Raw genomic sequence first — 16,766 nt, forward strand, 5'->3', positions numbered from 1 at the left:
ATTAAGTTGCTCTTTACCAGAATCCACTGAACTTGAGAAGCCATGGAGGACAGTCGTCTGGGAATCTCAGTAAGTGTAAAAGTATTTACTCCCTTTCAACTTTTTCAACATTTTGTCAAACATAAATTATTAAAATTTATTTGTAAAAAAAATCTGAAAAGTTATACATGAATATGTTAAACCCCTAGTTACTCTGACACCCATAATGAGTTTTCAGTGCAACTCTCACCCTTCAGGAATCAGTGAATAAGTAAACAGAGGCCTCATCTGTTAAATTTAATTTAAATCTCGTTGCTTTGTGAAAATATTATACATTTGTTAGAGATTATTAGAGGTTAAACAAACAATATATGTGGAAGTTTTTATCTTTTTGCTTAAAACAATTGTTCATCAGGTTTACTGTTGGCAGTTTCTCGGTAATTTGATGTTTCTCTGCAGGAAGAGGGCCGAGCTGATGGAGAGCATCAGAACCTACAAACCCACAGTCAGTTCTGTGCCCCAGGCTCGGGTTTTGCTCATCGGACAGGTCGGAGCCGGAAAGTCCAGCTTCTTCAACGCCATCAACTCTGTGTTCAGAGGCCATGTCACCAGCCAGGCCATCGCTGGCAGCTCTTCCACCAGCCTCACCACTCAGGTCTGACTGCTTCTCAGCTACATGGTTTCCTGTGTCTCAGGGAAAAAAATCTTTACAATAGTATATTTTTAAAATGTTTTCTAGTTTCGGACCTACTCTGTGAAAGCTGGACGAGAAGGCAAACCTCTGCCAATCATCCTGTGCGACACCATGGGCCTGGAGGACAGCAAAGGGGCGGGGCTTGATGTGGAGGACATCAGCAGCATCCTTAAGGGTCATATGCCGAATTGTTACCAGGTGGGATGTTTGATAACAGTTTGTGAAGCATAACTTGTGTGTTACATGAAGTAAATTTAACATATTCTTCGTTTACGTCGACAGTTCAACCCTGCTGCTCCTCTTCATGCTGAGACTCATGGTTATCAAAAGTCTCCGGCTGTCAAAGACAAGATCCACTGTGTGGCTTATGTTGTTGATGCCAGCAAGGTCTCCATTATGCCCCCAAAGCTGGAGGAGAAGATGGAAGCTATCCGCAGAAAGGTTAACCTACTGGGTCAGTAGAACCTGTCGCTGAATCACTTTACTGATGAATGTTGAAAGTTTAAGCTCAGATTATTTACAGCATGTTGGAAATGTTTGCAGGGATTCCTCAGCTGGTTCTGCTCACTAAGGTAGATGAAGCTTGTCCTTTGGTGAAAGACGATCTGAGAAACATCTATAAGAGCGGATACATCAAGGACTTAGTGAGGATTCTTTTAAATAAATTACTCTCAGTGTTCATGCTAAGCTTGATAAAACTGTTCTGAACCGCTGTGTGGTCCAGATGCAGGAGGTCAGCGTCAGGGTGGGCGTGCCGCTGTCCTGCGTTGTTCCAGTCAAGAACTACAGCGGGGAGCTGGAGCTGGACCTGAACGCTGACATCCTGCTGCTCAGCGCCGTCATCCAGATGCTCCGGTTCGTCGATAACTACTTCGATGACCTCAGCGACCGACTGAGCAGCGCCGAATGCAAAGATTAAGAATCTGTATTCACAAAACCTGACAGCTCAGGCTTATCCACATGTCCAGATGTGTCAGTATTTATGCATTTATCCAGAACAACTGTAGAGTTTAACATATTCAATGCAGCAGAATGTATTTACTTCATACAGATTGGTTGAAACAACTACGTGTTTCTTTTTTGAGTTTTGGTCTTGGGAAGTTTCACCACAATCTCACCTAGAAATTACTTTACAACTCCAGTCTGATAATTTTGTTTCTCATTGGTTCTTCTTTAAATCAGGGCATGATGTTTTTAAATCAGTTTTAAATGTTTATTCTGCAGGTTTGGCAGTAATCATAATCTGAAACTTTTAAGTTCAACAAAAAAAGATAGGAAATCAGGAAGTTGTTCACTTTAGTGAGTTTGGATAAATCAGTCTCTTTTTGCTTCTGATAAAGTTATTACCTTAATGGTTTTGGTGACTTGGTACTTGTTGGGACATTTATGCAGGACGGATTTTCTAACATGCATGTTAAACTCCTGCAAAATATAGGAGATATATCTGTGGGCATGAAACTTAAGTATAAGCTAATTAGCAAAGATCTGATATTATAGCTTGCATGTGTAAAGATTTACTGATATTTGACTTTCCTGAATTCCCTGGAATGTTGAAAATGATAACGCTATTTTTTCCTTTGTATCTTTGTTTTGTCACCCAAGAGGAGTTGTTTACAGTTTACTTACTTATGCTTTTTTGGGTAAAAAAACAATCTGAGACAGATCTGACTTATTACTTGCAAGTGTTTATTTATACAAGCTGGAAAAAAATGCAAACACTAATAAAAATGTTGAGAAAACATGCCTGGCATTATTGATATTTATTGAGAGAAATTGCAATAAAATCCATAGTTTAAAGTATTTTGCCTTGTCACCTAATATTAAAGACTCTTTTGTTTTTTTTACTATTTTAAGAGATATACTGTTATGAACTGTGCTATTCTGTGAGAGCTCTGGTGGAAACAAAAACAAACCATCATCCTCCTACTACTTCCTGTCATCTTTGTCATTTTTGGCAGTAGCAACGTCTGGCTGGTGATCATGTGACTTGTATAATGTGAAAAAAGTGTTTACATTGGAGTTGCAAAATCTTTTTTATTGAATTTTGTTTGTTTTTTTTCCAAAATTGGCAAATTAATTTTCGTACTTTGAATCTGTGCAATTTCATGGTCAATAGAAACGCAGCCACTGACAGAAAAATGTTTGGTCAACACGACGCCTGGTTTAACGCTTTGCTTCATGTTCAAAGTGTTTTGTTTCAATAAAAAGCTGAGACTTAATGAACAAACTGAAGTTTATTAATGCAGCTGAAACAGTTTCTGTACACGGAAACAGTGAAGTCAGACCAGCTGAGGAGCCGTCTGTAACAAGACTGAGATCTCAACAACAAACTGTAAACTACACAACGACAGCCGCCTCTAATCTGACTCATCTGCTGCTTCCGGGACTCTGAAATGAACTGAATTAGATTAGAAACGGGCCGATCTCTTCTCAGCAACAGTCATGAGATAAAAACAAACATTTTAAAATAGTGTTTAAAATATCCACGTTTGGTTAGTGCACATAACAGACCAGGAGCTCTCTCCACCCGGTTCAACCACTTCCACTCCCAGACCGGCAGAACAGGAATGTCATGGAGAAATGACGTGAATCCTGGGATTAGGTCGTAATCTGTCTGGTACAAAGCAACGTTCAGGGTGGAGCAGACGGTCCGCGGAGCAGAGGAAGACCGTGGAGAGGCTCTTATGGCACAGCTGATGCTCTCAGATACTCAGATGGCTTTTCGTCTCTCCAGCCAGCTGCTTCAGTCATCAACAGAAAAGGCAGCAACGTGAAGATGAAGAAACGACTTCAAACGTTTGAGTTACAGCAAACACACACATAACGAACACGTGGGATTGGTCCGAGTCCAAAGGCCGACTTCAGTGTCAACCAGAGAGAGGAATAAAGCCAAGCAGCTTCTCTGACATGAAGCTAAAGTGCATCGAAATTTACATTTTTGGCAAGAAAATCATCCTCAACATGTACCTGAATATGAAATGTTTTCTGCTTTTGTGCTTTAACCAGATGAATTAAAATAAGTGTAAAAATTCAAGAACAAACGGGATGTTGGCACGATCATACCAGACGGTTTGGCAATGACAGCAATACTGCAACCGCATGTTGCTTATTAGTATCATGAGATAAAATCTGTTTACCTGGGGATAAATTATGCAAAGTAGCAGATGAATGATAATCTGAGTGCTCAGCTGTTTGGAGTTTCTGGCTTTATGGAGATAATTTTAGCTTAAATAAAGATGTTACAAGGAAAGTTTTGCTTTTTTTTTACTGTGGATTACAATAGTTAGGTACCAGCTTAAAGGTTTTAAAATTTTCTTAGATCAATATTTGAATTTGTGTTTCTAAAAACTTCTTAGAAATTCTGCATCATTTCTAGAAATCTGATCTATCCAACGAAACGAGACAAAACATCTTGTTTCGTTTGTCTATTTTGACTAATTTCCAGTTGCACAAGCTTGAACAGTCCTGAAGTGAAAAAGAAGAGCGCCACCTATCACTCCTACTGAAGTATTGCCGTTTTGAGAGTTTAATTGGCAAGCAGCTGACTGCAGACTGGCTACAACTGCAAACAGCCCAACTAATCAATCAGCTAATATCAACTCTTTAAAGAGCAAAAAAGAGAATTTTCTAAAAATTTAGCAAGAATTTATTCCATATTTATGGATCAAAATAACATAACATGCTACAGAACAACTGGAATAATTAAAATGTGAGATTATTTTAACAACAGCAGGAACAATTGCTGTGTTTCTGTTTTAAATAAAAGTGATTTGATCACGATCTACTTTTTGATTACTATTTTTTGAAACGTTTTAAGAGACCCATAAGGGTCAACACCTACAGGCTTCCACTCGGCTAACTTTTAAGGCCAACAGATGCTGTTATAAACCTGTTTGAAAGAAATTTGGCCTCTTGGTGCTTTAAACTTAAAATATTAAGTGCTAACTATGAAAAAATAGTCAAATTGAATAATTAAAAAATGCAAAACATAAAAGATAAATGTTCTGAGAGCAGAAAACATGTTGGACACGGTTCGGGGTGAGCAGAAACTCTCTGCAGGTCGTCACTTTTTGGCTCCTCGGCGTTTGGACCCGAGCCGATCCGTCACACACTGTGCTTACATCAACATCTACAGAGATGAGATTCAACTTCCAAACAGTAGAAAAGAAATATAAGAGCTTTTCTGTGTCTTTTTTCTTTTAAGGAACTGTACAAGATTATTTAAAATAAAAAAAGTCAACAATTAGTTATACATATTTATAAGACAACATTGTTTACGTTATATTACTATAAAGAATTGCAACTTGTGTGATATTTTAATTTACTACAGAAGGCAGTATTCCTTTCTTTAGAGAGCTGGGTGTTTATGTTTTTAATAGTAGATGTATAAAACTATTGTGATGGATTTAAAATCATTTCCTATTTTGTGGTTTAAGTTTCAGGTACTAGAAAAATCCTGACCTTTATTTCTCTGCAATAGCAACAACTGCCCACAAGATGGTGCTAATTGACCTGTAAGATGCCTGTGACAAATTAACTTTAAACTAATTTCGGACTTCATCTTCACCAGACTGAGTAGCTGTAGAGCAGAGAACGTCTTTCCCTCCTCTTCATCGTCCGCAATTTAAGGAAGCTCATCTTTTTCCAACCCACTGAAAAAAAAAAGGAATACTGCATTTCTCCTTCACTACTTTCTTCAGCCTTTGTTCGCAACGCTAGCGTGCATCCTGCAGGGGAATGTTGGAGGGGCAAAGTGATGGAGGTCCGGCTAGGCGGGCCCGTCCTTCGGAGAGGACGGAGTCTGAGACACGGAGCTGGAGGACGAGGAGGCCGAGCTCTTCAGAGAGCCCAGCGTCTTGCTGAACCACGAGTTCTTAGCAGCTTGGATTTCCGTCATCAGGACGCCTCGCTGATGCTCCAGCTCCTGCAGCGCAGAGAGGGAAACAGAGTAAACAGAGGCAGAACTCTGGCCGGGCTTCCTAGTGTTTCATTATGGATGCAAATTTAGTTTTTATTAAATTTGCAAACAAATAAAAATTTGCATTTTATGCAAATAAATACTAAATTTTTGCTTGGGATTTCACAGACATGTCAGTAGTTTATAGAATAAAAGAACAATGTTCATCTTACTCAAACATAAACATATAAAAAGTTTGTGAAGCTGGATAAGATCAGCTTCACATATAAGTATCAGCCTCCATAGATTTAATGCATTAGCCTGTGTAAGAAAAATGAGGATTTTTATTGTAATCGTCACCAAATAAACCTAAAATTTTATTCATTTTTTCCCATTTAATTTTTCCCAGTGAGGAACAATGATGCACTGCAGGAGAGGGTTACATCCCTTTTCTTAAAATAGATTTCTTCTCTCCCTGTGGATGAACGATTATTTTAAGCACGTTTGGTTCTGCTCACCTGGATTCGGCACTTTGCCTCCACCAGCTGCAGCTTGGTCTGAGCCAGCTCCAGCTCCAGCTGCCTGAGCTGCTCCTTCAGCCCGTCCTTCTCCTCGTCCAGAGGCTCGCTGGACATCCCGTCGCCGCCGGGGGACGACGCCTGCAGGGAGCCCACGGGGCTGAACAGGTCTCTGCAGTGTTCGCAGCTCATCACTTTATTCTGCACAAACAACACATCTGCTTATGGCGCTGATGTAAGAAAGGTGAAGAGGTTCTGCAGAGCAGGGAGATAAGATGCAAGATGCAGAGAAAAACAGCTTCAACTTGCAATTGATATTTATTGTACAAAATCAGGAAACAATATAGACAGTTTTAATATCTCATCATCTTCTGAGTATTGTCTGTGTAGCAACTCTTTAAAGACTGCAAAAACACTAAACTTTACCAAGTACTTTTTCATCTAGTTTCTACTGCAAATAACTACAAATAACCACAAAACAAAAACACCAAATCTTACCAAGTGTTTCTGGTGCAAATGTCACTAGAATAAGAATGAATTCACTTACAGGTAACTTTTTAGCAAGACATAAGAGTAGACCTGCTGCAATAAACAATAAATCAACCAAATGCATGATAAATTGAAACAAGCTCCATAATTTCCATTTGCATGATTTATCATTTTTCTCTTTTCTCTCTTTCTACCAAAAACTGGAAGACAAAACTCCACACTCACATGTCGGGCTCAAAAAGAAACATTTTGAAAAAAAAATTTGTGCACACAAAAACCACAAAACACACTAAAAACACTGTCTCTTGTGTTGTGTGTGTGTTGACAACACAAAAAATATACAACAGGCACAGTGAAAAATGTATAAAAATGTGACAATATATGCTCATATCCCCAAAAAAGGCTAAAAAAAAAACAATATTAATCAATATTAAACAATTTATCGTCCAGAAATATTATTTATCGTGATAGGTTGATGTAGGAGATTGTCTTGAGTAAATAATTCCCAAATATTGATAAATATACACAAGTTACACTGACCACATATTTAATTAACAAGACATTTTACAGTGTTATAAGTGAAGCAATCTGCCAGTGGAACACGTACTTTTTAAATCAATATTAAGGAATTATTTACTGAAAACAAGCTCCTTTATTTAGCTAAACCGTAACTTGTAAGGTAGATTTGTCTTATTTTTAATGTACTGAGGAAACTAGAAACTAAACTGAAAATACTTGGCAGGTTTTTGTGTTTTTGCAGTGTCTCAGTGTGATCCACTGTTGCAACACATTAAGGTGTTAAGAATCAAATTTAAGAGTCTGCTGCCTCCCAGCGCCTGTTTAATGAGGACTAAACGTTTGTGTGGGATTATTTCTGCATTGAAGCTCCTTGTTGCTGTGATGGTTCACAAAAATCCTCGCTGTCCCACTCAGCCCATATGTGTTTTTTTTAATCTGAAATTTAAATGTCTCGTAGCTTTCATCTGTGCGTTAGGCGTGTATAATCTCACCCTGACGATGTCGAGCTCCTCTTTAGTCGCCGCCTGCTGTTTCTCCAGCCTGGTGCTCAGCTGGGAGCAGATCTGAAACGAGGCGAGGCGAGGAAGATGAAGAGGAGTTACACAAGACATGACACGGCCATAAATGCAACACTTAAGTCTCTATTCCTCATCTAAATTATGGATACTTAACATAAACAAATCCTTATGCTTGTGCAAATAAACCCAAAAAATGTCTCATGAATCTGCAAACGTTCTCCACAGTTGCAGTAACATTTTATGGTTCTCCTGTTACCTGTTTGTACTCGGCTATGATGGCGGTGGTTTTCTTGATCTCCATCTCTGCTTTCTCCAGTTCCCGCCTGAAAACCTCCTTCAGCTAAAGGAGACAAAGGGGTGAATAGAAAAAAACTAAAACCACCAAAACAAACAAAAAAATACCGTTCAACTGATTTATGTACAGAAGCTTTATTTATTGGTGTTAAATTTGTTTTTTTGTTGAAGCAAACCAACAAATTAAACAGATTAAAGGATAGTTTATCTGACACGTTTTTCTCCCCTCTAGATTTTTAGTCTTTTTTCACCACGGAGAATAAAAACTTCCCTTAATGAAACATCAGACACAGAGTGAAACAGGGTCAATTATATTCAATACAAAAGATGCTCAAATTCTATAGTGGCTTGCAAAATAATTATCAAAAGTAATTTCATCTGTGGAGAGGGAAAGAAATCTGTAAAGTGTGGCATGTATTTATTTTTCAGACTCATAATTTTAAAGAACCACCTTCTGTCTCAACCATCTTGAAATTCTTGCCCATTCTTCTCGACAAAAGTAGCTAAAGCTCAGGAAGTATGAATGGAGAGTATCATTTAATTGTGTCTCATATTTATGTCTGGGCTTTAACTAGGCCACCGGGAGATGCATGTGTAGGGTTGCTGAAATGTGAGTCTTTAGCTCATCCACCGTCTCATCAACTCTGATCAGCTTCCCTGTTGCAGCTAAAGAGAAACATCCCCACAGCATGATGCTGCCTCCACCCAGCTGGAGTCGCTGCTTTATAATGTCAATTTTATTTATAAAGCACTTTAAAAACAGATATTAACTACACCAAAGTGCTGTACAGCATTCATAAAACACAGATAAAACACATAAGAATAAAACACACATTGAAACAGACAAGGCAAGTAAATTACAATGTCAGACTTTTTGGAAAAGCTAAAGAATAAAAACTAAGAAGTGATTTAAAATGTTCCCGACTGTTGGGGCATCTAATGTCAACAGGTAAGTTGTTTTCACACCTGGTAGTTCATTAGACTGGGTTTGATTGACTTTCACACTGAACTCTGCCAAATGAAACAACAAGCCATTTGGAAAACCTGTTCCCCTCCTCGCCTGTGGGGGCGCTGCACCAAGATAATCTCAACTGAACTAAATTAAAATCAGTAAAACTTGACTGAGATTTTGAAGTTGCAACCCTTAATTTATCAAATCCTTGATCAAACTAAGAGCAGAACAGTCTGCATAATGAGAATATCTGATTTCTGGCTGATTTTGTCTAAATGTCAGCCGGAGCGATAACGTGACCTTTAGTCATCATCCTTCACCCGAATCAGTTTTCTCTGCTCACTGACAGCAGCTGAATGCAGCCATTAACGGACGTTCTCCTCCTAAAGATGGGAACAGGGAGGCCATTCATGCAGCTTCACATGAGTAACTCTGATAATGCCTGAGAAAACAGGCTTTGTTCAGCGAGTTGCAGCCGTTGGCTGAGGAGCTGGACGGTAACCCAGGACGAACGCTACCTGAGCGGTCTCCTCCTCATGCCGCCTCTTCTCCTCCTCCGTCTCCACCAGCCGCTGTTTGGTGCTCAGCAGCTCTTTGTTCAAAACATCGGCCTTGTCTTCAGCCTGATCGAAACAACACCACACACGTTATATGATGTCCAGCATGAACTGCAGGGTGACACTGTTTTCCTAAAACCAAGTCCAGGTGTTGTTACCTGGTCCAGATCGTTCCGCAGGGCAATCTTACTGGTGACCAGCTCATGTGCCAGATCGTCATTCTCCTGCTCCAGCCTCATACTGGCTTCTTGTAGACGCCGGTTCTCTCTCTACACACAGCAACACACACACACACACACACAATAACACACTCATTTAGGATCAATATCAGGGCATCTTCAGGTCTCAGAAAGTCAAATGTAAGATTTTATGTCCCATTAGTGGAGTCTCATGACTGCCAGGCTGGCAGTAAACGTGTCACATGACACGGATCTGATGAGAGCAGCAAGAAACTGTTGTCCAGGATCGGTCATCTGACCCTGATTTCCCTGTCACTTTCAAAATAATTTCATTTTCTAATGCTTGAGTGACACTAAACTTACATAAATATTCACAGATATATGCATGAGAGACCTGAACCGATGGCTCAGCTTTCATATATATAAATAAGTGCAGGGAGATCATCAACCAACACCAAACTTAGTCATTTTTGCTGCAGATACACATGCATCAAATTGATATTTTTTCATAAAACTCTTGTTTGTTACCAGTGTCTAATCAAACCATTCTCCTTAACTAACAAAACAGAAAATTATATAAACAGCAAATCTCTAAACATTTAACATTTAATGAGAAGCTGTTTTGGAGCAGAGGAGGCTTACCGAGCGCCTGTCCGCGGTCAGAACGTCCACAGATAGAGCGACTGGAAGCGCTGACTAAACTTCAACACATGATCCTGACAGCCTCACTTTCCTGTCACACACTTCCCAGCCACGCTTTCTCTCTCTACAGACTCTTTTCCATTTATAAATGCTTCTATTTTCCATTGGTTTGAATACCAAAAGCATGACGGAAGAGGAGCAATTTACCACACTTCACATTCACACATGCAAAAAAAACAGAAATACATAACTCACCCTTGAAATCTTCCAACTCCAAAGAGTTTTTTTTTTTTATTTTAATTAAATTCTGTTATCTGCACCAATAAAGCAGGAGGGTTCTGGATTTTTCTCATGAGCAGTAAAAGTGATTCCAGAGCAGCAGGTCAAGCCTAACATCTTATCTGCAACTAGACTCTTCCTTCCTTCCTTCCTCTGCTCCACAAGTAGGTGTTTATCCTGCAGCGCATCGCCCTCGTCTCTGGGAGAAAATGACCACAATCAACTCTGGATGTTTGTCTGTTCTGGTTGTTTATGTGTTGCTCAAAGACGATTGGTTCCAATGTAGAAAACATGTCTGCACTTTAGTAACTTGTACTGCCTTCTCTCAGTTTAGTCCGACGTTCAACCAACCCTCAACAAGCAGATTAACAGTTATTCCTCTTGAAAATCTTAAAAAATGTTCATTGTAACAGAAGAACAACAAGTTTACAAACTATAAAATGAGTAAGAAATCTCTCTAAATACACTTTGCATCCAATCTCAACATATTCTTGAAGGTTACCTGACAAGCAATGAATTCAAGTCTACATTTCTTAAAAGATGTACCAACAAAAGATAAAATAACTTATCTTTATTAAGTTATTTTAATAAAGATAATCACAATAAGTTATTTTAATAAAGATAATCACAATAATATTTATTGTGATTACAAAATTATTTGTCTTGATCAGTTCCGATGAGTTCACACTTTTGTGGATATTAAAATCAGTCAGTAAATTATTGTTGATGAAGGCTGATGAACTGTATCGCATTTCTAGTCACACTTATCACTCCAAGCATTTTACACTAGAGCCACATTCACCCAAACTGTCAGTTTTAACCAAAAAAAGTTAAGATCGATCAAAACGGAGACAAATGTAACTCAGATGCACCACAGGTTTGCAAAAATCCATGACCACCGACATGCATACAGGTTTACACATAAGGCTTAAATCCACTGAAATTACTAACCAACAAATTCATTCTATACTTTAACAAAAATACTAATAATAAACCAACAAGAAAACAAACAAAATGAAAAAACCAATAAGTAAAAATCAAAGACTTAAGCAAAACAAGCAAATTAGAAGCTGGAATTGAACCAGCAGGTTTTGGATTCGCCTCCCGTTCAGTGGTGCTTTTAACTAAATGGTTAGCTGGAGGTGAGGATGAACAATTGGAAAGAAGGACAGAGAGAAGGATTAACAGAAGGATGAAGGAATGGATGGACAGAATGATGGATGAATGAACACAGATGGTCGGACATACGGACAAACGACTGACTTCTGAACAGAGAGGTAGACAACCACGTAGTAGCAAAAATTCAGTTTCTTTGGGTCTGCCAAGATTAACTCAGAAGTTTTTTCTTTATATTTTGGAACAACAAACAATTTCCAACATGGAGATATCATGGCTCATCCTCCACTTTGAGATTCTGCTCTTGAATTTAATGACAAACCAAGCAGAGTGCCTTAAAGCATCAGCAGTTCGAGCTTCACTGTCTTCCAGCAGGAGATTAAAAGGAAATTAATTAATCCCATCAAAAACCTCCTCATGAAATCTTCAGGTTTGTAGTCGGGATAAAAGTTTTTCCCTTTCTCCGTGTTTAAAGGCTACATTTTATTTTCTCTACTTATCCAGACCTGGAAAATATTTAAATCAAATTTTATAATTGTACAGAGTAACTCTGGTGGTGAGTCAACCAGTATTACTTGCTTTAATAAAAACAGAGAAATTATTTGGAAAAGTAAGAAAATCTATGAACAGAACTAAAGCATCTGCCTCATCATGAACAAAGATGTTGCTGCTGAGCTTATCTGACTCAAGGCAGAATAATCTAAAACCTATTTTTAAAGATGTTAGCATCATTAATGACAAGTGAGTCACTGGAACCAAAAATACTTTCACAAACACCGTCTGACAAAGCAAAGCTGTTTCTAATATTAGAAAAAAAAAAGATTTCCAGTATAAACCCAAAGATAAATTTAGCAGCGACAGAAACACCTTCTCTGTCAGCGTTTAGATCAAGTTGAGAGTTTTCAAACCTGGTATCGATCGATGGGGTCTTCTTGTTGCAGCTGGCTCTCTCTCAGCGTCTGATACTCCTTCTCAAACTTTTTCAGCTTTTTGGTTGGAACCTGAAAAAAATTACAAAGTTGAAAATGTAAACGTTACTCTATAAATGCTGTTTTATGAAATGTCTGCAGGCTTAATAAAAGGTTAAATGTGTCATTCAGATTTATTCAGAGGAAATCAACAGAGCAGCTGCTTCTTAGCATTAATGTGACTTTAACTTCTTTGTTCTGAGACATGATTAATGATTTTATGCGAACATTAAGACGATTAAAGTTCCAGACTCAGTTTGGCTTCTTCCTCAAAGTGAAAGTCGTCTCTAAGTTCCCACCATTTTAGGCCTACAGTAATGGATCTTGATGCTTTTCTTCAGCAGTGACAATAAGTTCATGTTCAGGTTTGAAGAGCTGAAGATTCAATATCAGTGAAATCAAACCTGGAAAAACTTCAGACTTTGGAAGAAGTTCAATCGATTGAAGGCTTGCATGATGTATGCCTGATCCAATGCGTCTGAATAACATGGTTGAATAAAAGGTTAATAAAGATAATAAAAATCCACATAAATTTTTATTTCTAAAAGAAAAATGCTGAAAATTAAAACCTTGTATCTTCCTTCATAATTGTGAACCAGTCTGGGTTTGTATTTCCCAAAAAATTAAAATAAAACCCATCAAAGTACGAGGTTTTAAAATGTAAAAAAGTTTAAAGTGTATTTTCTTTATCTTCTGACTGTACTCCCATAATTTTGAGTTGAATGTTAAGAAATTTATTTTTCACAAGCATTTTTCACTCATCTTCATAGCAACACTTTTGGGTTATACAGACATTCAAAAGTGGAACAAAATAGAGCTGAACTCTAAAATTAAAGTTTTTGGCTCTATAAAAATCAGCTGTACATCTCGGAAACAAAAATAAAACAAACACAGGAACCCAAAATTACCATAAAACACCTCAAATCAGCGAAAGTCAAACAGCACAACACCGGTACCTGCTTACATCCACAGGGAAATGCAAACATCTACCTGCAGATGTTTCCACTGAAGCCATTTCACACTAAACAGCTCGCAGGTGTAAAAACCGGCTAAACACAGATCATAACTTCTCTACCCCGCGCCTCGGCCTGTGCTGCAGGTAGACGGTGATGTCATCTCCCCTGAGTGGAAACAGCGTTGCCACCGTCGAGGTTTGGGATTGCATGGCCGACCCGGTCACATGACCTCTCTTTTGAGACTGGGATGGGTTTCATTTCAGCCTCTCACAAGCTGCATTTGAACCCAAGGAAATGATCTGTGTTATATTTTCTAGTAGGTTGTTTGTCCTACAGTAAATTTCATCGAACATCTTGAGAGCAAGAGAAGTGGTTTCATTTAGTCAGATGAATTTACAGAGTGTTTGTTGCTCTCTACTTCACCTGTTTCCAACAAACAAAAATAAAAATGATAGCTAAATTTCACAGATTCGCCAAGAAATCATCTGGCGACCAGAATTGGTGCAGTTTAGGAAGATGAAACACTTTGGCGTGACGCTATTTGACAGATTATAGGTTGTTGTTTACAAAGCAGCCAATCAAGGAGTGCCATTCATTCGCTGCTGATTGGCTGCAATGCAGATACGAGGAAGCTTCTGTGTTAGTGCTGAGATGGTTTCCACTGAGGGAAATAATTAATTTTTATTATTCACCATCATTATTATCATTATTTTTTCTCTCCGATTTATTTTCACATTTTATTTATAATTATATAACACAGATTAGGAAGAATTTATAGCTGTACATTGGCAAGGAATTGGTAATTTTTCTGATGCTGCATGTTTGATTATTTACAATTGTCATTATTACCATTATTATTATTATCCATAAATTTTCTTACCTTATGAGTTGGTTTGTAACCATTTTATTATAACATGGTTTTAATTACACATTTTTGATAATTATTGAGTCAGCAATAAATATGTCAAATTGAGATAAGGGGTGGGATTAAATAAGTGTTCACATCTTCCTGTTCCTTTTCAAACAGAAAAGAAGTGGTAAACTAGTTATTTTGTTAAAAACTATTAGCATTTTTTGAGGGGCTCTATAATCTTTGTGGATTTTATCTATTTGTGGGCAGCTTCCAGGATATAAACAGCTGAACCTTTTCAAGGCTAAACCTAATTGTAAACTTTAAAAAAAAGTCCTAAAAACTAATGCTGAGATGTTTGTTTTCCAATGAAAGAGCACATTGTGCACTTCTAATATTCATATTAAGGTCAGAAACTGTTTCTCTGACTTAATAAGATTAATAAAAGTCCTTGAAATGTCTCCTTTGTATAAATTTACATTTATCTTTTACATTAGCGTCCTAAGAGATAGACTCAATGATAAATGATTCCACAGTTTCACTCTGGAGTTAACAGCTGAAAAACTTTTTCTAATCACATTTTGTGTTTGTTTTAAGGTTTGTATCTACTGCCTTGTGTTAACGCAATACTTTGCAATGCAGACGCCCTCCACTGATAAACCATTGAAGCAAAACACAGTGTGCAATACGTGGGGCTCCACACTGAGCTGCTAGTTCACCGTACAATCTAATGAGCCGCATCAAGTGCTAACGTCACAGCTCATAAATCAGACAAAGAAATTCCCCTCAGATACCAGAAAATTCAGCCTCTGCTGGATGACTGACTATCACTTTCTTCTGCATCATTGGTGATAAACTGAACAGAGATTTTCCCAGAAGGCATTGGGACTACTACGGAGAAAAAGGCCTGACTAAAGAGAAGTTTTGAACAACCTCAACACACATTTATAAGTACGACCAGTTCAACTGACTCTTGTGTTTTGCCCTCATGGTCTTTTCCATTTGTTCCTGCTCAGGTTTGTTTACCTTATTGAGTTGTGGCATGCTTGATCTACATGCAACAATATTTCTAAATGCAACAATATTTCAGTGTGGGTGTCTACTAAATGTAACTTTATTACATTTATTTCTGCATGTTATAATGTGACCTTAAAATAAAACCCAAATCATCCCTGCCATGCTTTTAATTGGGACCGGCTGCTTTATATTGTTGATTCAAGATTATATTTAAATTGTGAAGCTTGCATTTCACAGGAAGTGATACCAAAGGAGCCTTTTAATGATGAGCAGATAACATAGTTTGTTTATCAGCGCTTAGTTTCCTTTTGTGAAACACAGCATGACAAAACTAAATTAAAAAACAACCAACTTCCCTTCGGCTCATTTCTTCAGCTGAAAACTTTGACTTTTCCTCCTTTTACGACCAACTTATCAGGATTCTTCTGCAAACAAACTTCATGAACCACGCGCAAGTCTTTTCATATTTTACAAACTTTAAGCGCTTTATTTTAAAGCTTGTCTTCCCCTCTATGGGCTAGAAACACATAACTATATGTTTCACATTTTATCTAGTATGAGCTGCTCTTATATGACTTAATATAGTTACAGGAAGACAACATTACATTTAAATACATGCATTTAAATGTATTTACAAAAAATCTTACATTTTTCTAAAGAAACTGTTTTCAGGCTTGACTTTTCTATAATTCTTTAGTATTTATCTTTTCCTTTTACTGTTGCAGCTTAATGACAATTTGGTTAAATAATATTTATGTACAAATTTAACTCATATCAATTATATTTGAATTCATGTCTTTGAAACTAGGAAAAGGAAAGGAAAAATCAACAAACAATAAAATAAGCTACTACAGACAGCTTGATGGCAGAAGCATATGCTGGTGTTGTTTGTGAGCATAAAGTTTAATTATAACGTATGAAAATGCCTTCTTTTACGGTCAATTTTCTCATTTTATGTGCACCTTTAAGCATGAAATACTGGCTAATGTCAGCAGATTGTGCTAAATTAGCATTTGCTCTCTGTGAATGATTGTCCTGCATCTCTTGGCAGGATAATTTGCTTCAACTACAACTATTTTTTTTAAATTTGGTTTTAAATAAGAGAGAAACTGTTTGCAGCCGCAGCCTGATCAATATTTTAACCTCTTTTTCCACTACGTGTGTAAGATCAGCCTAATGTTACTTTTTAGGGCTCAACAACATATTTTAAGGAATTGTAGCCGTATTTTAATGCAATGAAAGATGGTGTCACAGGATGCTTTGAAAGCTATACAACTGTAGTGCAGTAAAGCCTTTATAAACAATAGACTCAGTGGAGAAAAGGAAAACTTTATTCTGTAGT

The 16,766-nt window shown here is 37.7% G+C and overlaps 2 protein-coding genes across 3 annotated transcripts in view; one reads left to right on the forward strand and one right to left on the reverse strand.

Annotated features, from left to right (window-relative positions):
* Positions 1-13: 13 nt before the first annotated feature.
* LOC103129523 (interferon-induced protein 44-like) lies at positions 14-4,292 on the forward strand (the record flags this gene model as incomplete). The annotated part of the gene is made up of 6 exons (XM_007540667.2): positions 14-69; positions 439-634; positions 719-871; positions 956-1,127; positions 1,217-1,317; positions 1,398-4,292. Coding segments are annotated over 6 exons (873 nt in total), but the record flags the coding sequence as incomplete, so codon positions are not given.
* The window catches only part of rabgap1l (RAB GTPase activating protein 1-like), a 110,046-nt gene continuing 96,172 nt past the window's right edge, over positions 2,893-16,766 (reverse strand). For both annotated transcript variants that reach the window (XM_007540660.2, XM_007540661.2), the window contains 7 exons: positions 12,542-12,634; positions 9,576-9,686; positions 9,379-9,483; positions 7,871-7,954; positions 7,588-7,659; positions 6,089-6,289; positions 2,893-5,597 (listed from right to left, as the gene is read on the reverse strand). In XM_007540660.2, coding sequence (XP_007540722.1) covers positions 5,442-5,597; positions 6,089-6,289; positions 7,588-7,659; positions 7,871-7,954; positions 9,379-9,483; positions 9,576-9,686; positions 12,542-12,634 — 822 coding nt within the window. In that variant the 3' untranslated portion in view covers positions 2,893-5,441. The remainder of the gene's footprint in view (positions 5,598-6,088; positions 6,290-7,587; positions 7,660-7,870; positions 7,955-9,378; positions 9,484-9,575; positions 9,687-12,541; positions 12,635-16,766) is intronic.

Source organism: Poecilia formosa, unplaced genomic scaffold, assembly GCF_000485575.1.
Source record: "Poecilia formosa unplaced genomic scaffold, Poecilia_formosa-5.1.2 Scaffold553, whole genome shotgun sequence".
NCBI lineage: Eukaryota > Metazoa > Chordata > Actinopteri > Cyprinodontiformes > Poeciliidae > Poecilia > Poecilia formosa.